At 42.6% G+C, this 25,550-nt stretch overlaps 1 protein-coding gene across 1 annotated transcript in view; it reads left to right on the forward strand.

Annotated features, from left to right (window-relative positions):
* RIN3 (Ras and Rab interactor 3) overlaps positions 1–25,550 on the forward strand; it is a 71,195-nt gene that overhangs the window by 24,030 nt on the left and 21,615 nt on the right. Inside the window, exons 3-5 of the mRNA XM_074868637.1 lie at positions 1,929–2,043; positions 20,097–20,169; positions 23,177–23,268. Coding sequence (XP_074724738.1) covers positions 1,929–2,043; positions 20,097–20,169; positions 23,177–23,268 — 280 coding nt within the window. The remainder of the gene's footprint in view (positions 1–1,928; positions 2,044–20,096; positions 20,170–23,176; positions 23,269–25,550) is intronic.

A 25,550-nucleotide genomic window follows, 5' to 3' on the forward strand; every position in this document is an offset into this window, starting at 1 on the left:
CCTGACTTCTAAGCAAGCTTTTTTTAATTCCTCCGTCCAAGAAATTAATGTTTTCTTGATAGATTTCCACTGCATTAGAGTTGATTAATCATTTTATCAACTCACACTTCTTCTTTCTAATATTAATATCCAGACTCCAGAATTAGCCCAATTTTTAAATTCGGTTTTTACAAAAATACCTTGAATCTCTCCTTCCAAAACCTGCTATCAAAGAACAGATAAAGGTGAAGTTTACTTTGTCTTTGTATCTGCAGTTTCAAGGTACAAGCTAAAAATATCCTTGACAAGGAGCTTTAATTAGAAACACACTTAGGAGCTCACACAATGCAAAGAATCAGATTGTTTTTTCTTTTTTTTCTTTTTCTTTTGACTTATGTCTTCTTTGTTTCTTTTTTTCTTTCTATTTTCTTTTTTCTTTCTTCTTTCCCCTTTCTTCTTTCTTCTTTTTCCTTTCTTTTTTAAAATTTCACTGGTCCCATTGGTGGGAACCAATGGCTACAGTGGTTCCATTAGTTTCAATTAAAGACTCAGGGGCCTCTTATGAATGTGTATGAATACCTGATGGGAGGGAGTACAGAAGATTGAGCCAGACCATTCTCAGTGGTATCCAGTGAAAGGATGAGGTGCAGTGGGCATAAATTGAAACACAGGAAATTCTATTTAAACATTAAGAAAAGCTTTTTTTATTGTCAGGATGATTGAACATTGGAACAGGTTGCCCAAGAGGCTGTAGAGCCTCCATCCTTGGAAATAATAAGAACCCAACAAGACACAATCCAGAGTGACTTGCTGTAGTCGATCTGTCTTTGAGCATGGAGGTTGGACTAGATGATCTCCAGAGTTCCTTCCAACCACATCTGCTCTGTGATTTTGGGACCAGTCAATACACTTGAAGTCAGTGCTGCCATCCAGAGGGATCTTAGACAAGCTGGGGGGACAGGGCTGGCAGGAACCTTCTGAAATTCAACAAGGACAAAGGCAAAGTGCTGCCTCCAGGAAGGCAGACCCCCAGCAGCGATCCAGGCTGGCACTGCCTGGCTGGGCAGCTCTGCAGGAAAGGCCCTGGTAGGGGTGGTGGGCAGTGATCTGGGCAAAAACCCATTGGGGAGAGGCTGTAGGACCAGGGTTTGTTCAAAAAGGAGGAGAGACAGCTTCAGGGGGACCACAGAGTAGCCCCCCTACAGGGAGCTCATGGAGAAGATGGAGCCAGGCTCTGCTCAGCACTGCATGGTGGGAGGACAAGAGGTGACAGGCGTGCACTGAAACCAGAGGGGTTCAGACTGGGTACAGGGAATTGCTTTCTCCCTCTGAGGACAGTAAGTGGTGGGACAGGTTGTCTGGAAGAGGTTGCGCAGCCTCCAACCTGTCTGACCTCATGGTTTCACCCAGGAATTTGGACAAGAACCCTCCTGGGGTCCCTGCCAGCCTGAATGATCTTCTGGTCCCATGAAAAATCTCTGCCATGAGACGCTGTGTCTACCAGAGCCTTTGGCCTTATGTTCCACTTGTGGGGACTTGAATCCTTTCACTCTCAACATACAAGTGACTCAGTTGCTTTAGACTTGGACTGGGATGTTCTAGGGTGTGTTCATGATTTAGAGCACTTATGTCAGGATCATCACTTGACAAAGTGTGAGTGCAGCTTTATATTCTTCAGTTAGTGAAATAGTTTGTCTTAGGCTTAAGTGGGACATCAGTGGTACACAGAAATTTTGCTGGTTCCTTCACAGGTCTGAATTTCACCCAAATGAAATGTCCTTTTGTTCATTATTTTTGTTGTGTAAAGTTCAACCAAGTGGAACGAAGCTAAAATAAGATCATTTAAAGGTGGATTGTACTGATAAAAAACTTCATTGCTTATGACCTAAAATAAAGTTCAGAAGCTCATATAATGTAACTAAGCTCTTGATTCCTTTCTCCTTTTTCAGATATTCTTAGTTAGGAAAGAGGGTAATGTGAAAAACATGGTCCTTGCAGTCCGCCTGCCCGTGCAGAATGAGGCTCCTGGTGTGGTGGAGTACAACATTAAAGAAGAAAAATCAAGTAAGTTCTTTACATTTTTCGGTCTTGCTCTGATTATTGTACTGAATCCTCTTGTGATCATCAGTATTTATGTAGTCTCGCTTGCACTGAGCAGGTTCCTCTTGTGACCGGCAGCAGATCTTGCTTTTACAGTGTAGTTCAGTTAATATTTCCTGCAGTTGCTTTACCTCAGCTCCCCTGTGGTTCTGTACCTTGTGTTATCATTTACAGACTCACAACAGAAAAATAATGCACCCCCAGACAAGCAGCCCTGTGCTTTGATCAAGCTAGAGGAGCTGTCTTTCAGAAGGTATAAGTCCTGAGGAAAGCACAGGCAACACTGACAGACTAAGCCTTGTTAACTCACTGACTCTGTCTCTATTTTTGTCACTGAATTTGGGGCCCAGCAGGCATCTGATATCTGCTACATTCCCTTTTCATGGACTTCATACAGTCATACTGAACAACTGGTTGCTCCTAAACTGTTTGACTGTTTTCAACACCTCCCTGTTTCTGGGAAGCAGCTGGGTCTCAGGGCTGGTGGTATTGGTGCTGATCCTGATCGGACAACCAAGTCTGCCATGAGCAAGCATAAATGAACCCAGCATGTCTGATGCAGCCCTCAGTGTAAATGGATGTGTAAGGCATATGATTTTCACTTTCCAAGAAATATTTGTAAACAAGGGAATTTTAGGATAGTCATAGAAACATGCACTTGAAAGAGTTCATCAGAATAACTTCACACTATTCATTTATACGAACACATCCAAATTCTCTGTCACTGAGCTCTGACCCAAAGCCAGCTCCCCGAGGTATATGTTTTACTCTCTGCTAAAACACTTGTGTTTCCACTAATTAATGTTGCAGCTTATTTCTTCCCCCTTGACAGTTGCTCAAATGAATTTTTTCCTTCTCATATGTTTCTTTGCATACCTCTGCATTGTAAACAGACTTTAAAGCCAGAGGGACAAGTGAACCTCTTAATCTGTTCTAACCTCAAGCACAGACCACAGGCTGTCGCAGTGTTGCTCCTGCACAGAGCGCAGCCACCTGCCTGGCCGCTGCTTACACCCCGGGCAAGTTTTCTCTCTCGTCTGCATGCACCTTGGAGCATGCAATTGCAGAGATGCTGCACATGCTCAGGGCTCCTGCGTGAGGGCAGGAATAGCAAACCTTTTGCCACAACTTCAGGTGTCCAGATTAAGAATACAATGGCAAGGGTTAGCTGCAGGGTGGGGAAACTTTTTTCTTTATTTAGTTATTTGAAGTTGACCTAGGGCTTAGTTTCTGCGTGGTGGGGAATTGGTTTTTGGTGATTCAAGTTTTCCTTTGGATAAAAGTTAAAAAAAATCCTGCCATCCTAAAAATGTAATTTATAGAAATGTTACTTCTTGAGTTCTGTTCTGTGCCATAAAATCTGACTTCTTTGAGGACAGGCAAAATAAAATGTAGTACAAAAATTTCACTGTGAGCTAGTCTAGCTAGAAAGACTTTTCTGCCATGTTTTTCAAACTTACTTGCTTGCTATTTCTAATTTATCACTAACTTAATGCACAGGATGTGTTCAGAGACACAGCGTTCTGGCAGGAACAAGAATTAAATCAGTTTCCACCACTTTCATACAAGTTGCAAAGTAAGTGGAAGAGGGTAATTAAAAATTATCTCTCATTCAAAAAGCAGGAGAACTGCCATCACATGTGCAGCGATCCCAGCGGCCATGAGGCTGGTGCATTCCTATGGTGGATATTCACATTATTTTTAGCTTGAGTTCTGTCAGTGTTGAGCTGTGGGAAGCCTCTCAGTTCTCCATACCTCCACCGTTTTGACAGGAACACACTGGGCACAGAAACGATCATGCTTTTTTTCCTTTCTCATTCAGGGTAAGTAGCCTGGCTTTTGAGTTTAGAAGAAATCGAATTAATTTCTGTTAGTAAAGCTAAAGTACTGTATCTGGCACAAGGGGAGATAGATTACTCTCAGACACAGAAGATTTACTAATACATTAGCTTTGATTTATTGTCTCTGAGTTAATTCAACTGCTTTCTAAAATTTTAGGAAATAAAATTATATATTGTCCGAATGTTTTAAAAAAATTAAGACCAGTATCTGAATTTCCTTGCTAAGTACCCTGTTACATCTCGATTGCCTTGGCTGAATTATGTGTCCTTCACTTTTCCCTGGTATTCTGTAAGTGTCAGGGTAGGAGACCTCTGAGGGCCCCCAGAGCCAGTTATCTTGTTGTGGAATGCCAGTCTGTTGAAAGTTTGGTGTTAGACTTCCTGAGGGTGTGTAATGCACCCAGCTGCATAGCCTGAGGACCACTGTAGACTGGGAGTGTTTCTTCAGGCATCTAGTCTCAAGACTTCAGGAAGTCCCTCTATTTCTTCTGTGCTTGTGAAAAGGAGGCTTCAGCTTGCCACTGAACATCACAAACAGGGAGGTGAATCCTCCTGATGGCTACCTGCTCTTTGAGTATGCATGAAGTGGAGTAGAGCTGGTGCCCTTCCAGTGCCCTTCAAAGGGAGCAGCTGTGATTGCCCTGCCATTTGAGAATCCCCCTTCCCAGAGGTACTGGGGACAAGCAGCTTTGGTTTTGCTGGCCTGTTTCTAGTGTTTCCTTTCTGAGTTGACACATAAGCAATGATCTGTGTAATGTGCCCCATGGAGAGCCGTTTGTCCCTTTCTGAGAGCTGACTCCTCTCAGTGGGAGGAAGTTCTGGGAACAAGTGGGAACAAGCTTTTCTCCCTATTACCATGGTTCAGCTTCTTATTACACTCTACAGACTTGATGCATTCAGATGTAAACTGAAAGCTGAATTTGCCTTGACATATATAGTTCAGATTTTACAAAGATCCTCCCCTCCAGTTAAAATTCAAGTTGCAACTCAACCCAGCTTACTATTTTGGAGCACCTTGCCAGCTGCTTCTTGTCCTTCTCATAAGGACTCAGTGCAATCTCAGCTTCACAAGTGACACAAAAAAGGGTGCACTATCCTTAGAGGTGACATGATGGTTCTGTGCCATATCTACAGGGATGTCCATCTCTTACTTTTACCATATGCAGCTTTAAACAGCAAGTTTTACTGCTCAGCTCTTTGTAAAAAGCTGTTCTCATCCTGTCCTGCTTTTCAGATAGTATCTGAAGAGGTTTTCCCCAGTATCATCAAGATGATACAGAGGTTGCTGCCCAGTCCCTGAGATCCATATATAGACAGTCATTCAATGAAGTACAAAAAAACGGAAGCTTCCTAGCGTTGCACTGCCAAATAATGGTGGATGGTTGTTTTTCTCTTTCTTTTCCCCATATCAGATCTGCTTTGTTGACGTTTAATGAAATATTTAGGGAAGTATAGCTTTCTGAGGGGAAGACTGGATTTAATTGTGATTTTTTTTTTTTTTTTTTTTTAAATTGAAATCCCCGAAGAACCCACTAGGTAAGAGAACCAAGAAATGAAACCTCTTTCCATTTTTTTGTGAGGAATTTTCAACTGTTCTGTGAAGTAGCCCTTAGAAACATAAAAGAGAAGAATGAAGAGATTGTTTTTTAAAAAATTTCTTTTGTTTCTTAATCTTTGCTTATAATTCCTTCAGAGACAGGAAAGCTAAAGCCTGGTTCCAGCAGCAGGTATGGTAGAGACCCAACAGCAGATGCTACCTGGTTCATCAGAAAGTTGTGAAACCCTACAACTTTCAAAGCCTTGGATCTCTGTCTTTTTGCTTCTCGTCCTGAGGGATCCCTTATTTCTTACTCAGAACAGTGGAAACCTCCCAGAAAGAAGACTTGTTATAAGATTTCTTCCATTTAGAGATGCGGTGTTGGGAGATACCTCTCAAGCTCTGCTAAAATCTTGATGACTTTGTGCACTTTCTGTTCTGAGAATTGTCCCTTACTTCTGCTTCATCCCAAAACGAAGCCCTGGCCTCACATACCTCAAGAACTGAGCACCATTTCCTCAGCTGACTCCTACCCTTGGCTCTTCTCAGCAAATGAGTTGTAACCTCAGGTCCTGATTCTCCTTCCCCTTTATGTGTATACAGTCAGAAATCATTCCACTGACATCAGTGACGTTGCAGCACTATTGAAAAGAGAAGAATAAGATGTTTAAAGTAAATGTGCATGTTTGAAGTAACATATACTGAGAGCTTGATTGGAGCTTCTGAGTGTGATAGACCACTTGGTGCAGGTAGTGACAGTAGCTTTTACTTTCACAAAGAGTTATGCCACAAGGGTAAAGTCCTTTAATAGAAGAGTGCACCATATACTGAGTTTAATGCTTCCTTTTTTTCTGGGAAATCTTGTGAATTACAGTTGAAAATAATCTGATTACATGAAAAGCATGAGTTGACCATATACTTCTCAGGAGTCTTCCACATATGCTTTGGTGCAGAATGTGTAATAATTGTTTTCCAAACTCTTCTGTACCAAAAAAAGATGATATGATTCGTTTCCAAATATGTAAAATGATGCTTAACAGGAGAAGTATCTGCAATTGCACAGAATAAAAAACATATTATTAGGAATTTTAATAGAAATAACTATGGAATTGATTCATCAAGTCAGTACTGAACTCGGGCTCATGTCCTATGGGGTTTGAGGCTGGCCTGATCTTGCCATGGATGCCCACTGTTGTAATCATGCTCCTGCCTTCCCCATTGCTGTGGTTGGCTTTGCTCTCTTGAATGTTTATTTTCCTGAGGCTGTTCACATGAGCCTACTTTGTGGAGTTGCTGTCCTTGTTCCTTATTTAAACTGTACCCACGTGGCACAATCTGTCACCAGGTGTAGCTGTTCAGAAACATTTCTTCCAATATGCTGAGCCAAGGCTGAGTTGAGTCCCCAAAATCAATGAGTGCACAGCTGAAGGAGGGGTTTGTAGTGAAGCCGTGTCTGTAGTATGGTTGTTTTGTTTATTACAGGAAAACTCTGAGATTTAAATTAAAACTACCTGCTCTGACCCTCCTGGCTTCTCTGGAGACAAATACTGAACAAGATGGAGCATAACAGAGGTCTTGAAATAACCTTAGCACAATCAAATAGGAAACACAAAATAAATTATCTCCAAGTAATGCAAAAATGTCCAGATCACAATAAACATGACCTTCGAAAGATAAGACATGGTGCCATTGGACACAGTAGATTATACTCAATTTCTGGTTTATGGACAGCTGCTGTACTTCAGGTTATATGGTATGGGCTTGTGGTAAGGACCCACAATATACCTTGACAGAAATCACAGGTAATCACTGCACTCAAAAGCAGTTTAAGAGTAATCACTGAGTATTGCTGCAAAGTTGCAAGTCTGGATGTTGATAAAGAAATCCAGTGTCCTGCTCTGGTCACCTTATTTGGCCTTTCTTAATGTTAGACTGAGCTCAGGAAGTACAGGTTGGAGCCTGATACAAAATGCTTGAGACAGACAGTAGGGGTTTAGGAGAAGGCCACAACTTGAGTAAAACACACAGCAGCAGTTTACCTGCCTGGTTAATTCTCTAGCTGCTTTTACCAAAAGAAATCTGTTTGCCATAAAAGTTCATGAGGACCTGACCACTTTGTACATCTACCACCCACTGAGCTCTGTCCATCAGGACAGAAAGAGTTACACCAGGCCTAGAGGCAGCAGGAAGGCTGGTCTTGCTGGGGAGTCAAAACAGCTATTTAGATGAGCAAAGGTGTTCCTTTGCACACTGGATTTTAGGAAGGGTAAAATCAATCAGAAAAGGAAAGATATTATTTAAGGGCTAAGATTTCACAAGCTACTTTCTTGCCTTAATAATCCCAAATAGGTGCAGTCTAACGCTGTGAAAGCAAGCTTAACTCTCAAAGCCAACTTTGTCTGTCATTACCAAGTTAATTCAGCCACTTCTACACTTCCATTCCTCCTTTCCAAGCATATATGGGGAAAAAAAGTTTTTTATTATAGACTAATGCCATTTGCACAGGATAAAAAAGACAGGACATGTGCAGTCATTCTGACTGTCCTGTAGCAGTAACAGATGGTAATTAAACAACAGTAATCAGGCAGCACCATTTTACAGAGGGGCATTAGAGTAGCATGGGGATGGACTTCGTTCATCTTTGCAGGCTTAGCTCTAAACAAAGCTGCTGAAAGCCCTGGTCTTTACAGCCCAGCCAGCCTGAGGTGAGGACTGTGAGCACGCCTGGCATGATAGCAGAGCTCAGATGCAAGGGATACAAACTCCTGTCTGTGTCCCTGCATGGGTTGGTAGGTCTGAGCGCTATGTGAGGGCACTCACCAAGTAAGCATGAGGCAGGGAAGAGGAAGCAGATTGACTAAGAACAACTCAGTAAATGCTCTTTGTTGGCTCAGACATCTTCAGATGCCAATAATGGACTTGCCTATTGTACTCTGCTGGCACCCTGGTCACTATGGCCATTATAGCAGATTTCCTTTTTTAATTTTGTTAACATTTCTTTTAATACATGTTGCTAAGGATGGATGAACAAATTTAGAGACCCAAATCCTCATTGCTAACATGGCACAGAATGGTCAGGTGATATTTTCCCACATGAACTGCACTGAAGTACTGCACAATTGAGATCATGGGAAAAAAATGGGAGGATAGCTCAGTTACTGCAGCCTACTCAAAATTTATCTCCTTTAATGAGAGTGGTCAGTCATGCAGATGATTTTTGTGATATAAATATTTTTGTGGAAGTGTTGGTAGCTCTTGCAATAGCTTCCTCTGTTTTGCAAGTCTTTTTGCTAACACCCTGCGTGCTGGAATCAGGAAGCAGAGTGAAGATAGACAGAATTTTTTTTTTTTTTTTCCAGAAAGAGAAACAGCCCTCACAATTGCAGAGAAAAACCTAAAGATGGAACCTTACGATTTCTTAAAGACTCAGAAAACAGAAGTCATAAGAAAATAACCTATAGGAAATCTGTGGTACTGACTGAGGTCAGAAACGTGGGGTCTTTCACTTCATAGCTAAAGTGAGTGAAATGAAGTATTTGCTGGTAGTCATGACACTGGCTTCTAAGATGAAGTCATCTATTTGGGTAGCACTTGCAGATTTTCACAGGAGGTTTTCAAGACAGGGCTAGATGAAGCCTTGAGCAACTTGGTTTGACCTCATGGCTGACATTGCTTTGAGCAGGAATTTGGGCTAAAGACCTCCCAGGGTCCCTGCCAGACTGAGTGATCCCATGAGAGGGAACCAGCCAGTGAGACTGAGTCAGGCTGTGGGCAAGATCAAGGCAGACAGCAGTTCTCAGAAGGGATGTCTCAGTAGAGCAGCAAAAGCAGTTCCCATTCTTTAAGACCCAGGTTCTGGGAGAAATACCACTAAGATTTACAGAGGTATGGTGGTGAAAAAATAACTAAAACATAAATATTCCCTGGTTTAGTGTCTCACCTGTGATCTCCTGCAAAACCATAACCTTCCTTTCTTTGGTAGATACCTTGTGTACATGGGAGAGGAGAGAATGTGCTCAGTCTAATTAATCAGTGCAGATTTCCAGTTGAATTAACTCATATGAGGTATCTCAACGTGCTTGAAAAGGCCTCGTAATACCCTATAGATGCAATTATATGCCCCTTGGCATATTGCAGAGCTGGGCTTGCTGCAGACTGAGATAGACTCTATCATGTGGAGTTAATAGCACTGCAAGGCTCCTGGACTATTTTTGCACAGGTGCTAAAGGGACTTTTCAGTTGGAGTAGGACAATCCAAGGAGTAAATGTACATCCCGTCCTTCCCAAGTCAAACCTCTCAAGACAACCTCTGACTCATCAGAGGGCAGGCAGAAGGACCCATCAGAAAGTACATTCGGTTACTTCTGTTATCACTGTAATGGTACCAGAGTTCTATTTTAAATGGTCACTTTAACAGAAAAGGTTGGCCTCCTTGAGTGGAAACCCTGCAGCTTTCAACAGCAGAAAGAAAAATTCTTAATACTGTAAACTAAGGCATGAAAAGCAGGGTAGGACTATTTATAGCTCTTAGTCCCTCTGAATAGATGAGAGGCTAAACCTGACATTGCAGACTGAAAAGATCAAGGTTTTTTTGGGGGGTTTTTTTGATATTCCATGCTGCTATTCAGTGATAAAACAAAGAGGGGACTGCCTTGGCAACCACATCATGAACCACCCTGGAGACTTGTCTACCAGCCAGGAAGGTCATTAAGCATCTTCAACTTCAGGTTTACTATAGAATATGGTTTTACTGAATATATATATATATAAAAGACAAAAACATCAGCAGTCCCATTAACTAGTAGTTAGGGTACTACAGCACAAGTAAAGTAGATGGAAAAGGGTGTGGGCACTCTCCCTAGGAGAGGGAGGATCCAGGTTTTAGGAGAGTTCAGGAAGGGGGCAAGCACTGTCAGGATGGGTGGGAAGTCAGTGCAAAACTGCAGCCAAATTGCCCTGTAGCAGCCAGCATCCTCGAGGCAGAGCATCGCAGTCAGCATGCTAAGGAGCTGCCTCGTCCCCTCCCTGCCAAGATGAATTCAACTGAATTTTACCAAGGAAGTCGGTGTCATTGCACCCATTTTATAGACTGAGAGCTGAGGCACAGGTTGCTGAAGGGGCTCAGCCTGCTGCGCACCATTGGCCCTGAACAAGCCCAGCTCCTGGCCAGTGCTGTATTTATCAGGCTGCAGAGAGGCCCTTTGTCTGCCAAGCACTTGACTTTGTTCAGCACTGAGGTACCAACACTATTGTTCAGACTTTTCTGTATGCTTTCTGTATACCTTGACAGGCAACTGCTGCCATCACAGAATCATCTAGGTTGGAAAAGACCTAGATCATCCTAGGTTGGAAGATCATCCAGTCCAACCATCAACCCAACATTAACAGTTCCCATCTACACCATATCCCTCAGTGCTATGTCGACCCTACTCTTAAACACCTCCAGGGATGGGGACTCCACCACCTCCCTGGGCAGCCCATTCCAACACCTAATAACCCATTCTGGAAAGAAATGCTTCCTAATATCCAGTCTAAACCTTCCCTGGTGCAGCTTGAGGCCATTACCTCTTGTCCTATCGCTTGTTACTTGGTTAAAGAGACTCATCCCCAGCTCTCTGCAACCTCCTTTCAGGTAGTTGTAGAGGGTGATGAGGTCTCCCCTCAGCCTCCTCTTCTCCAGACTAAACAACCCCAGTTCCCTCAGCCGCCCCCCGTACGACATGTGCTCCAGACCCTTCACCAGCTTCGTTGCCCTTCTCTGGACACGCTTGAGTAATTCAATGTCCTTTTTGTAGTGAGGGGCCCAAAACTGAACACAGTAATCGAGGTGCGGCCTCATATGTAGTGGCCTCATATGCAGCCATACTGTAAGGGAAACCAATTTTTCTGTTTCGCTTCAGAGGAATATTTTCCTTTATTGTTGTGTGATGGAGTCTGGGCCTGACTAGCCTGAAAATAGCAGAAATGTGCTGGAAAAAATAACAACAGAGTTATTACAGCTCTTGGGAGGAAAGATCCCTCTTCCCTTCTCTCACCAAAAATGGCTGATTCCATCTCAAGTAAGCAAATCATACATTTCAGCAACAGAACTTGTTCAAGACTAGTTTTTACAAGGATTATCCAGTCAATGAATAAAAGTTTGTGTATTTTTAGCAGGGGAGGCTGGAAAAGCTGAATATGTAGTTAACCTTACAGTTCAAATTTTAAGCAGTTTAGTTATATACAAGGAGACCTCTGGACATGGAGGCTAGTATCCTGTTTTCCCATAGTAAATGACTGCTGTTCAGTGTGGCAGACACCTTGCTGTTAAGGAGAGTAGGCTGATGAATGTTGTCTTTTAATGCGGTTCCTGTTGCTGCTGATGGTGTGTCTGTGCCACAGCTCTGAAGATGTAGAACTACCCTAGTTATCTTCACATTAGTGTCGCTCAGACACAGATAAAAATCTGTCTGCATCACCCAGGGCTCAGCACAGGCTAATTTCCCCTGTTTATGCATGTTTCTCATTAGCGAGAAAAGTCTACTGTCACCTACACTGTTTCTTGGCATGAAAAACCTACCACTGAGCAAGTTGGCCCCATGGCGTGGGATAACTAGGCAGCTCTGCCCCAGCCCTGGCCTGCAGTTCAAGGCGTGCCATTTTGCTGTTGCTTTCTGCTGGATCTCATCTGCCTCCACAGGCAGTGCAAGGCCAAAGGCCACCTCTGTGTGGGCTGTTATAAGGTCACAGGAGACATTATAATTGTCTGGTCTACTGTCTGTGGTTTGATTGGAGATAGAGAATGAATGATTTCTAGTGCCCCAAGGATGTCTAAGTAGACATCTTCCCAAGGTCAGTCTGTCTGCCAAGGATGAGTTCTCCAATATCCCCACTGTTATTAATCCCGAAAATTGAGTGGTGTCAAGGGGTTCCCACTCAGGAGACTCCTATGAAGTAGGAGCCCAGAGTCTTGGTTTGGCAAGAACAGTGACTGAGAGCTTGGGGGAAATTGTAAAACATGGTATGAGGACACATTTTAAAACCTGTTGTGCAAGTTCATAATTTCTCTTCTAAACGCACACATGCACAAGGAAAGCAGAAAGTCTCACCAAGTCCCACTCGTTTGAGCCGAGTTCCGCATAGCTTTGATGCACTGCTTATTTTAAAACATAAAACACTCGAAACATAAGACACTTGTGCAGCTGCTTTTTCAAGATATAACAGTGCCAGATTTCTGTGTGGTTTACAAGTTGTTTTGGAAACATTCTGGGTTTTTTCTTTTTTTTTTTTTTTTTTTTTTTTTTTTTTTTTGAAACCCTCACCCTGAAGAGTTGCCTCCCCTTTCTCCATGCAAACATTTTCATTTTTACTTTAGGATTTAAACCAATAGGACTGTGGGGCAAGCATCTTGAAAAGAAGCCCTCAGGGTCTTGTTAGCTTTGTTAGTTCTCACTTCAGCTTTTTTTGCTTTATTTTTCACTCCCAAGAGGCATAATGCAAAATCTGTGTGTAATCAGAGCTAGAGACTATGCATGCTGTTCTAGGATAATATTGTCTCACCCTATTCTGCTTAGTACTTTGAACATAACCCAAAAAGCTTACTGGTTTTAAAACAGCTACTCTAAATCAGTACCCATAATACCAGTGCCCTTGTCTCAGTGGCTCAACTGGAACAAATCACAGTTTTTGCCCTTGGACAGTGTTTGCTATCTGAATATCATAATGACCTTAATAAACAAGAGCTTAGACTTGTAAATGAGGTAAATAAGATACTGCTTGAAGTAAAATGAGGGCAGTAAGGAGCTCATACTTTGACATTTGAGTAGGACCCTCAACATCAGCAAGAATGCAATCTATCCCACTCAGAAGAGTGGGAATCAGAAGATCTTCCTCCACCAGGTTGGCAACTAAGTGGGATTGCAGCTCTCAGAAGCAGAAATATCATTTTTTCCTTTTATTGTCCACACTATTGAACTCTGCTGTTTCAGAGTGGGTTAGTCCCTTTCATCAGACAGCTATGGAAAGTGTGGTCTTTTCTTTCTTCCTGGAAGTCTCTCATGCAGAATGTGATTCTGGGTACCGGATGGTTTCCCTTAAAATGCTCAGAAAACTTCCTTTTTCTCTATGATTGACCTCAATTCTGTGGTATTTCATGATGTATCTCAGAGCCAGAGAAATAAACTTTTCTCCAAAGTAAATGGAAAAAAATGGTTCTTTATAAAATACAACTGTATGATAACATATATTTTTCACATAAGGATTGATTCTCAAGGTTCTCGAGATCTATATGACCTGCAAATTGTTGCTAAGAACTAACCCCCTAGAATTTCAAATCATAACATCGTTTCCTGTTACATGAGGCACAGGGGAGACCCTTTATATATCTGAAACCTTTGTTTACTTCACAAAGTTTTACCAAAGAAATTTGCCATCTGAGAGCAACTTGCAAGTATCTGTATTCAGTTTGTCTTGTCAGACACACCCCTGAGCCCTGACAGTCTGAATCACCGTGATGGGCAGCATAAATCTTGTACTGCCATTATAATGTATGGGTGGATGCTGAATTACCTGTGAACATGTGATTTCTCCAGCAATGATCCCACAGTACTCACCTGCTGCCATTAGGGACCACACCAACCAAACTTGTCCCCTCGGTGTTCTTGGGAGCCCTCTCAGTCCTCAACATTTCAGAAAGGCCATGTTTTCCCCCTCATCCCTGCTGTGTGAGAGCAAGAAAACAGACCCTGCATGGCTACATCTAAAACTCCAGCTAAACTTCATGTTGCCATCTGGTCCTGGGAAGAAGTCCTGGATCTCCCCAGACTTTGGCTGAAGAAACAGTGCAAACCAGGTGTGGAATTTCCAGACTTTAACATGTTTATTCAAGCACTGAAAAGGAGATGCAGGGTGAGGATCTGAAGAGGAAGACAAATGCTTTGAAACCAAACAGCCATTCGCCAGACTGTGCTCTGCTCTTAACCCCTGAAATGGCTGGCAGTGCCCATGGGCCTACCAGGACTGTTCACACGGATACCTGTAAGGAAAGCACTGAGGAGCTGTGACACTTTCCTTTCCTTTTAGCTGGGTTAGTTGTGCTTGAAGTACCCTTGAAAGCCACCCTCTCAACCCCTGCTCAAACACGAATCGCAATAAGGAGGAAACAGAGCAACAAGATGACCATAACAAGTTTCTGCTTAAGCATCCTGAAGCAGAGGCAATGAGACCAGACAGCAGCAGGATTTTATGCTGAACTAAATGAACAAAATCTAAGTGGACACCGAGGTGCTGCCCATCTGCCTGGGTGAATGTGGATGAGCCAAAGTACAGTTGAGTGGCCAAGACCCCTGTGGCTGTTAGATGTGAGGACAGTCCTTTTTCTTAGCACCTTGATATGCACATGGTGCACAGGGAAAGAGTCAACTCTACTGAGTGACCCCTCCACTCTACACCAGCCTGAGAAGAGTGCAAAAGCCTGTGTTTTGCATTTTCTTTTACGATATTAATTTCATTCTGCACAATGTAATTATAATTTTTGAAAAACAGTTTAAAAATAGATTTGTCTTACACTCTAGACTCAAGCTCATTAACACTTTATCACTTTCATAATTGATTAATTTCAATTTCCCAGGAACTGCCACCAGCAGTGATATTTTTCATCATGGCCAGAAAGATTAGACTCTGTAGGAAACCATAAAATTGAAATCCTGTGAGAAAGCATGGGTTAGATGCACAACAGAAGACTCTGGCAGAAGTGCAAACCAGGGAAGTTTCTGCCCGTCCTTGATGAGGAGAAAAAACCAGAAACATCTTACAGTTTTATGGAAGAATCACTAGGAAAGACAAGAAAGACAAAACAGACCTGGGCTGCCCAAGACAGTCTAGAACTGTGCAACCAAAAAAAACCTACAGCTTAGACAGATGAAAGAAGCAGAGGCATCAGATTACAGAAGAAATAAAAAGGCCTTGAGAAGACAAAACAGATAAACAGTGTCAGTGTTTTACAAGAACACAGTACTTAAAGGCCATACAGTACCATCCAGAAGGTCATCAAAAGTAATACAAGAAACAACGTTAAGGACAGATACTAGGAACTTTTGAACAAACAGAGCTGTTGTAAAAGACACCATAAACACCCTAAGGATTTATACCAATGTAATCTAAATTTCCCTCTATCCAGCTAAAGCTCTTTCTCTTAATGCCACCAACAGCCTAGTGCATGAATAAGGGCCTGAAGGAGATTTGCATGTGCTCAGGGAACTGAAGCAATAACCTGAAGGAATTACATCACGCTCTCATGATCTCTGTGAAGCACGGCAGGTATAGTGACAAACGCAACAGCCTCAGCACCTGGTAGTCACTGCAGTTCTCTATTACAATACCCAGGGCTCATTCCCTGGCAAAAAACTGCTAACCTGGCCTGTGCAACAGCTAGGAACATCAGAATCTGGAAGCTGGAAAGTCAGTAACCTCTGCCTTGGAGTGATCCCATCCTGATAGTGAGTAAAAGGCTGAGGAAAGCAGAACAGCAGCAAAACTGGCGAGTGCTGCTTACTGCAAAGGTCACTGCAAGCAAGGTCATGGCAACTGTGGTATCAAGCCAGAGACTTATATCAAAGGAGAGAAACACCAATGAGATGTCTGGTTAGGAGACTGTGGAGTTATAATCCTAAATCTTAAAATAGAAATAAAAAAGTGGATTCACTCCCATGATGTCAAATCTCACAGTTTACCAGAATTTGGAAATATAAAAACATCTCAAGCACATCCAAGCAGGACTTCTGAGGATGGTTGTGTTCTCAGTAGTCCTCTGTCGACACAACTGCTGCAGAGTAAGGAATTCATATCTTTGAATTCAGATGTCTCTGAAGGATTGCAGAGGTATCAAAACCAGTGAATAGGACTAACAGCACCATTAGAGAAGAAGAAGCTGAATTAATTGGGTCCTGTGAGCCTGTGTAAGCAGTAAGAAGACGGAAATTGGGGTGGTTTGTCCATGTGACCAGAACAACAGGACTAGTAAACACAATTCTGGAGGGAAAAATCAAAGAGGAAAGGAAGGCAGAAAGCCCAGGGACAGTGTGACTCAAAAACATCATCATCTCAATGGAGATCTAAAGATGGGAAGATCTAAAGAGTAAAGGAAACACGAAGACAGATTGCAGCCAGTGCCTAAAGATGATACTCTTCAGAGCATGTTGGTGTAGTAAAGGGAAAGATGAGACAATCTTAAATATTTATAGCAGTTCATAACCTGGCCATGTCCTGTTCACTTACTGAGTTGCTCAAAGGACACAAAACAGAGTATGGTCAACAGTGAACCACATAAAAATTTTTTTTCAATTAATCCTGATATCTTTGTTTTAGACTGCTCAAAATTGCTCATTGATCTACACATTTCCCCTTTCATTTCCTGAAGGTGACTTTTTTCTGTGGGCTTCTAAATACTGGGTAAAATTCAGTTTGCTGTGTCAATATGTTTGGCTCACAGAACTCAGCCTATTTTTGCTGTTGCTTTTGATCATATTCTTGACATCCTGACACTGTTCTGGTGAGACGTAAAGATTTCCTTGTTCTTCAGGCATCCTGGGTGTAGTTTTATGAGCCCAAGAAAGGTGAGTTTTGTCACTGCAGTTTTCAGCAGGATTACAGCAGTCTGGCAGAAAAGTGTCTGCTTGTAGCTTTTGCAAAAGTCATGAGTTCCTATAAATGGCAACATCGTGATCCCTTCCTGAGCAGCAGTGCTCACGTCAGTGAAATGTCTCCAGCTACCCACAACACATCCACAGCCAGAGAAAAGCACCTCTTCCTGTCTTCTCAGAGCAGGGTGCCTTAAGGTCAGTAATGGCACTGGGGAACAGATACGTTGTCCCCAACAGTCAGCAGAGCCCTTTTTAGCTGTACAAACTTGCTATTTTCTGCATCTTTCCAAGAACCAGAAACATGCAACAGGACCCACTTAATGGTCTCCACAAGCAAATGACAACCATTCCCACAAGAGATGTTCCTATACCAAACCCATCATCTGCCACCCAAGAGCAAAGCTGTCAGGAAGCACTACTTACCAGTGATGCCTGCTGGTGGTCAGCAGGTGTCTAGATAAAAACAGGCTAAGGAAAAAGTGTTACAGTTTCTCTCAAGGAAGACCTTCCACACAGACTGCAAGGCTTTCTCCGTGGGTGCTGTGCTGGGAGCGGGTCCAAGTGGCCGTGGTAGCCCTGCACAGGCTGCTTGACACTGCCACTGTTCAGAATGAATTTTGGGCAGAGCATTGGTCTTGATGGTGCTAGTACCTTGAGTAATGATCCATCCAAAGCAGTGTTTTTCTATTCTTACTTGTTTGCAGGCCACCCAAAAATGTCCCAGCAGAGCTGTGTGTCTCTGCACAATGAATTCCAGCCTGCTGACAAATATGCTTGATTTTGTCACCTTCTGTGACCTCTCAGAGCAGACCAGGGACAGTTCAATTTCTATATACCACCTGCTGAAAACTCCTGTCTTTAAGCTCCTGCAGCTTTTGTACCTAGCTGCTTTAGCAATATGATTTGTGGTGTTTTATTCTATTTAACTATATATGGGAGGAGAAGTAGCTGTATGGTGTCAAGGCACTTTTATACGGATACTCCTGACACTGAAGGGCTCAGACAGATATTCTTTTGTCTAAAATTCCACCTCCCAAGTGGCAGAGCTTCCTGGCACAGAAACAATCATTAGTCCCAACCCAGGCGATCTGCTCATGTATGTAAACATGTACAGGTGCAGCCTGCTCTCTTACATACACCTGCAACTTGGAATGCCAAAGTGAACATGTGGTTCTTAACAGAAAAAAGTCCCTAAAACCATTGTCCTCACAAAGGGCTTTATTTAATTGCTGGAGATTCAAGTGAGTTCAGGCTCTTGGGTTTTGGTTCATTCTCTGGAACAGCACTGGGTTTTGTCGTCATTTTTGTTTCCTGTTTCAGAGCTGCAAAGCAGATGGATTTCAAACTATAGAAATTGTTCATGGTAGATGTTTAATGAAAATCCCTGACTGAAACATGATTCTTATTATGGAAAAAGAAAAAACTTGCAGAACATTTATTGTTCCAGTTGTGGGAGAAAAGTAAGGGAAAGGGATTGTTTTGCTTGAAGTATGTTTTAAATTCCACATTGCAGGCTGGTATCAGTGCATACACTGAGGTTGATCTGTTCATGCTGATCCAACACAAATTGATGTTAGGAATGCCTTCTGAGAATTACATGGCCTTTGCCTCTTTAAAGAATGCCTACATTGGTGTATGTAGCCCAAAATAGCAACATGCTCAGCCTGGGCTAGGGCAAAGGGGGAAGTAAAAGGAGGAAATGCCTTGTTTGGGGAATGAGCTGTGAAGCTGAACAAGAGACAAGCTTGAGCATTTCCTTCCAGTGGGATTTTCTGCTGGCTGGAGAACAAGAGCCAGTGCAGGGAGCCGAGGGAGAGGAGAGCCAGGCGGCTGTCTCCCTCCTGCAGGTGTTGGAGGCCCTGCTTTCTAGGGGAACTAACAACCAGGCAGGCAGGGCAAGGAGCTGGAGATGTTTCACAGGGCTGTGAGTCATGGCAGAATGAAGAAAGTGAATAGCTGGGCTTCGTGTCCACAGCTCTGAACTAGGGCCTAGAAAACAACAAAGGAAGATGCAGAGCAGCTGTGGGGACTGCTATGTGGGTGTGAGCTGGTGCTGCTCCTCGAGGACTCCTGGTGTGCTCCTGTGGCAGGAACAGTGCAGCTCTGGGGCTCCCATTCTCCACCACCAGTAAGTGGGCATTTTTGAGAGTCCACCACAGATTTCCTTAAACTTGTCAATCTCTGTTTGTGATGGTGTGTTGTGTACATACAGGCACAGACAATTTGTGAGACTGTAAAGCTGAAGCAAAGATGGATGGTTCTCTCCTGCAGATCCATCTCTTTCTCTCTGTCTTGTGTTATCGGTCGATGTGAAATTTTCTCCACTGACCGGTGAATTTTTTCTAGCTTAGCAGTCAAAAACTCTATAATAACATGTGAGATTCGGGCTACACAATGCCATAGCATGCTGTTATAAAGGAAGTCATCTTGAAAAACTGCAATATTGTATAGATTCTATTTTGCTGCTTAAAGGAAAGTGCTGTTGCTGTATAACACAATGGGAGGGAGAAGACGGCAGATACAAATAGGCTGCGCTCACACTGCCTATGTGACCCCAGGTCAGAGCCCACACGCATAGTAATGAAACAGTAATTTCTATTTTTTTTGCTTCAAAGCACTTTGTCCATCCAGACCAGACCAGATTCCAGCGTGGAGAGTCACAAGGTCATCCCCATATGTATTGTGGTTATGCAGATCCTTAGAGATAGGTGGGCTTGTTATGAACCCTTTGACTGTGACCTGGGGTTTTTTCTTCCCATTGTTTCTATTACTGTCACAACACTATGATATCTCAAGCTAACCATTCAGAAATCCAGGCTGAGACATTTCTTCTCTACTGTTTCCCTGAAGAATCTCATTGCATTTGGCTGTCTGAAGCCAGTTCTTTATGTTTCTTCATATTAGTCTATGCAAATACTGGACAATCACAGAATATAGGAAGTGTGAACCAAACCCACCAGGTTTTTTTACCATACAGCTCAAAGAAAACAGTTGCTGACTGTCTTTTTTGTTTTTCATTAGTCCTGTACCTGGAAGGATCTGTCCTTGTATTTGAGGATATCTTCAAACTGGTTGCCTTCTACTGTGTCAGTAGGTGAGTTGGATTCATTGCTTCCATGGAGGGGTTGCTTCGCTCTCCCCTCTGGACTGCCTTTCTTCAGTATCCAGTCACAGCACAGCCCACGCTGTTTCCTCTGGTTTCCTTTAATCTGCCAAACCAGGAGGTATTTCAGAAGCTAGTATCTATGATGGGGCCAGATCACCCAGTTTCTAGCCAGGCACACCATAACCACAGCTGTCCCTGAAGCTGGAAGCTTTGAGGAGGGTCCATAGGGCTGCACCCCCAAAGGACTGAGGCACAGGAACTGGGGCTAGCAGGGCATGGAGGAAAAAGGGTCCTGGATTAACTATTTCTTATTAAAAGCAGCTTTAAGTATCCACACACACCTGGCAGTGACTTAGAAAACCTGCTAGCAGACTGTGGCCTGTGGGAGACTCAGAGCGCTTAGTCACCTATGGGGAATCTAGCAAGGAGAGTAGTCCTGGAACAATTTTTGTTCTTTAGACAAAATTTAAAAATAATATAAAGTGATAAAGTGAGACCTTGTTTGTTTGCAGAAATACCAAACATAGTGGACACAGAGATGGTAAAGACCTGTAAGGTCATTTTCATTAGAGCAAGGTCTGATCAGCAAATGATGAGTCCCTCTGTGTAATTAAACACTTGTATGCAGTCTCCTCTAATCTGTGTGTTTGTGCTGAACACATTGCAGCGATACCTCCACAACCTACTTACCTCATTTCTGCTGCCGCAGGCCTGGTTTTGAGTTCAATGTAAGATTTCGACCTCCCCTATATAAACTTATATGACTCTTAAAGTAGTTATTTCAATTTAAGAGGGGAAAGCAGATTCAGGATATGTTTACAAGGCAGTTGTGTTAGTGACTTGGTTAGGTCACACAGTAGGAACAGTCTATCTATGGTATGGTACAGTGTGCTGCAGCTTACCCAGCCAGTAATCTTTGCACCATTTTGAGGGCTGCTTCTGCAGCCAGCTGAGTTCAACACTGCTGGGTCAGGACTCCTACCCACATGCAAGGGACCACGCTCTCTCACCCACATCAATGAAAAGACATTTAGCCATCTAGATGTGTATAGACCCTATCGAATGGGCATAAATTAACCCCTGTACTCATACAAAGATTTCTGTCTTACCAAAGCAAAGAAGAGCCCAAGTGCAAAGAATTGGACATTTCTAGTCAAATGTCTAGTGGGAGGGAAAATATGCTTGCTTCTGCTTTATTGCAGAAAGGATCATGGTTTAAGAAATGGTCCCAGGAAAAGCTTTTCTGTTAGTTCCTGTTATAGATGTTACTTCTGAGTGTCGAATACACATTCAGATGGTTCAAGTGATTTTTTCAGATTGCTGTCAAAAGACAAGGTAAATAGGGAAAAATTTTCTGAGAGAAGCAAGTAATAAAAAAGGCTGCTTAGGCACTGGCCTACCATTTGCTGGCAGCTTGTGGGAGCTCTCTGTGACAGTGAGTAGAAAGATCTGTTCTCCAGGCTGTAGTAAATAGTCATCTATAAATAGCTGGAAACAGCTTATCAGGGCTGACAAGCTCTTCCAAAAGAAAGGTTGGCCTGGCTAGATTACCTTAGATCACAAAAATAACCCCTGTAGGTAACAGATGACTCGGTGGCTTGTCTGCAAGCTGCTGCCCCATGAATAAAACCAGATTTTTTTTTCTATTAGGATAATGTCTTAATGTTTCCTGATTTTTAGATGTATTTTTCTACAAAATAAAAGAAAAAAATAAATAAAATAGAAGGCAGCTACTCATGCATGTGACAACAACAGCAAAAAATGTAGAAGGTCCATGGACCCTCTTCCTCTTTTAAACCTATCTGCCATGAAAAAAAATAACTCTGGGATCACATCAATTTTTGTCAAACAATGTGACAACAGAGTGCTCAGTGGTGCACAGAGAACCCATGGAGTACACAGTACATCAATAAGGTATGTATCTGTTAATAAGGGAAAAAAATAGCCCCCCTGCATTCATCTGTCAACAGATCGGTCCTCCCCAGGTCTGCAGTCACGTGCATTTTTGGGGTGTGTGTTTGCGTAATGGAGGCCACCTACTCACAAGGCCAGCTTTTTCTGAAATAATTTCCTGCATCTTGCAGAACATTTTGTTAAACTTTTTAATGTGTGAAATTATCCTGCACCATTCCTTGCTACCTTTTAGGGACTATTATTATTGGTTTTTCCAGTCCTTGTTAGAACGGGAGTTGATGTAGAAACAGGTTTAGAAAATTGTCATTGGGCCAGAGGTAAACCTGAACAGTACATACACCACCAGGCCATGAGCTCCTTTAAATTATTTGAGGTGTGTTTCAGAGAAACCCAAATAACATCCTTTGAGAAACTGTGTCTTTTTTTCAGTAAAAATACAGCAACTTTCCAGAAGTCTGAGAGCGAAGAGTAGAGGGATATATGTTTTCTCAGTGACATGCAACACTTCATCGTTGTCTGTCACTTCACCCAGGAGCTACCCTTCCCCTGGAGGGGTCTTCCTTCCCTAACACTACTGTGTCTTGCTCTGCCCCCATGCCTTACACTGACACTGATTTTTAAAAGATGAAGCAGGGTGGGGAGAGGGGTAAAGAGAAAGAAAAAGGACTGCAAATCCCCTCCACACCAAAAAGAATGGCTTTTCTAATTACAATAATTCCCATTTGCAACACCTCACTTTTCATGAGAAGATATTTCAACTCTTGTGGCCTCCCCTGCGGTGAGAGGCGTTCCTGCTGTTTTCAGAGGAGGAAGCCAAGATGCAGTGATTAAGCTAGTGGACTTATGAAGCATTGCCACAGGAGCTGATGATCTCTTGTGAAATCAGGGCAACCCAGGCTGGTACAATGTCCATGATGCCTTATTGGCTGTGAGATCTTCCTTTGACAACATCCAGGACTTTGCAGAATAGGCCTGAAATTGTAAGCCAATTCAATTATTAAAACCAACAGTAAATTCTAGAGTTCCTAACAATTGCAGGGTTTATTCTTTTGTTGGTTTTTCACTGTGTTTCTTTTTACAGGGATTTGCTGCCCTTCACCCTGAAGCTACCACAAGCAATATTAGAAGCCAGTAACTTTCAAGACCTTGAAATTATCTCTAGTCTGGGGATAGGTAAGTCCCTCAAAGCAGCCAGAGTTTCATTCAGACTTGTGAGAACCATGGTGCCTTGCACAGACATAATGTAACTGGAGGATAGATGAACTATTGTCTTCAGAATAGCTGAGGAGGCCTGAATGCCAGAGAGAAGATTTTTATGATCTTTATATTTATAGAAGCACACTGAAAAAAAGGCCACTTGCCCCTTTGGACATAAACCTCCACTTGGACTTCCATGCAGGGTGTGGGACCTACAGTCTTACTGTATAAACTGGTGCTTTCAACAACTGAAGCATGGCTCAGCCTCTCAGGATATCTTACACACATCGGAAGTAGTTGGCATTTGAGGTATATGAAAAGAGAAAAACACCTTTGCAATTTCCCCTTCTGATGTATGGGGGCAATGCTGATGAATGTGTGATGTTTTTGAATTTTGATATTTCTTTTTCCTCTTGCAGGATTTCTAATTGGTAGAGAAATATGTAGTGTCCCAGCATGTTCTCTCACTTCACACTAATCAGCTACATAAATGAATGTTATTTTTAGTGACAGCACCAAACGAGCGAATTTTAGATCAGATGTATAAAGTTACAGAGTTGGGAAATACAGTTCTGTTGACTAAAGGAGGTCTTCTTCCTATTCTTTCCCATTTAACACACTCCACTTGAGACAGCTATTAACGTTAGCCACTCTCATGTTATTTTGCTTTTCAGTTTTCTCTCACCTGTTGAAAACAGCCAAGCAATGGTGAAAGCTGAAGAGTTAGTTCACTTAGAGACATTCACTAGAGCACCCTGGGGCTTTAGGGATCTATTTTTGGATCTTCTGCATTATACCTCCCAGAAGGCATGGGCAAACACCACTGGTTTCAGTTCAGGCAGCTGTGTTGAATTTGGCCATCAGATTTGCCTCTAACACTTTCAGCATCCTCTATTTTCAATATGTTCTGATTTGTCAAAGCATCCTTGAGTATGGTAGCACTTACTGCTTAAAGAAGGGTACTTCGCAACTTGAGTAAGTTGCAACATTATTATTAATTTTATTATAACAACTGTAAAAATTTGGATTAAAATATAAGAAGCGTATCATGATTCTCCAACCTTCGGTCTAATTTGAGCCAGCAGAGGAGATCCTGACTCGGGCAACAATCTCCAGCAACTTCTGAAAGGAAGGATTAACTAAAGCATAAGTGCCAAAGCAACGTTGGTTGTAGTTTTCTTCCTTTTCTCCTGTACACCAGTGATCATAAAAGTGGTGTTGCTTGGAGGTTTGTTTGTCATGGTACATTGCATGCCAGGAAAGTTTCTGACAACAGAAGAAAACCTGCTGTTGTGTAAAGGTTTCCTGGGAAACTTCTTGGAGTGCCATGCTGTCTCAGTAAAGTCAAACAGGCTGAAGTAGTGAGTGATGCTGTTTACTATTCTTGGAACAAAATTTTGTGGGTACAAACAGTACGTGCTACCCGAAGTGGCACTCCCAAAGGAAAGTTAGCATTTGTTTGAAATGCTAGTGTGCTGCTTTTTATTTATTTCAAAGTGATATGTTTTTTGAGGGCGTAGAAGTAAGATGTCTACCTGCAAGCTGGATCTGGCTGTTATGTATATTGTCAAAGAGGATGTACTGCAGGCCTTCAAGTCCTGACCTTGCTGGTACAGAAGGCATTTTAGCAGGACAGTTAGTGTGATTGCACTGCACAAAGAGCACATACCATCACAGACAAGCCAAAATCTCAAAGAACTGCTTAATTATTCCTCCCAGAGTGTAAGCTAAAGGAAGAGCCAGGACAGCAACCCTTGATCAAACTGCCTTTCCTGCTGTGTGAAACAGTGTAGCTGGGCTGGGAAACCCCCTCTCTGAAGCAGCTGTGTAACCCTTGGTAGGACCACCTCATATGGTCCTTCACAAGTCTGAGTGGAGCATTGCATTTTCATCACAGTATCTTATTCTGACCACTACTGAGAAAAATAGCCAACTTCCCTTTTGTAGATTGGTTTACTCACCATTTCCTCAGCCCATGAGACTCCACAGCATTATATTCTGACTTAAACAAGCAACTTCCACTGTCCTGCGTTTGCTGATACCCAGCAGAGTTGGAGCGTTTAAAGGAAATCGCACCCCAGTCTCAGATGTGAGGGGGTTGGCAATATGATGGTATTAGTGCGGTTGCATCTGCATATCTACTGAATTCTGTTGTCAAGAGTGCTGCTGTTCCTGGCAACACTTTTATTTTAAGCTTCTTCATTCTCCTCCCTCTCATGGTAGGAAATCAGAGAATAAAGCTGTTCTAACCTCAGCCT

This window comes from Strix uralensis, chromosome 4, assembly GCF_047716275.1.
Source record: "Strix uralensis isolate ZFMK-TIS-50842 chromosome 4, bStrUra1, whole genome shotgun sequence".
Classification (NCBI taxonomy): domain Eukaryota; kingdom Metazoa; phylum Chordata; class Aves; order Strigiformes; family Strigidae; genus Strix; species Strix uralensis.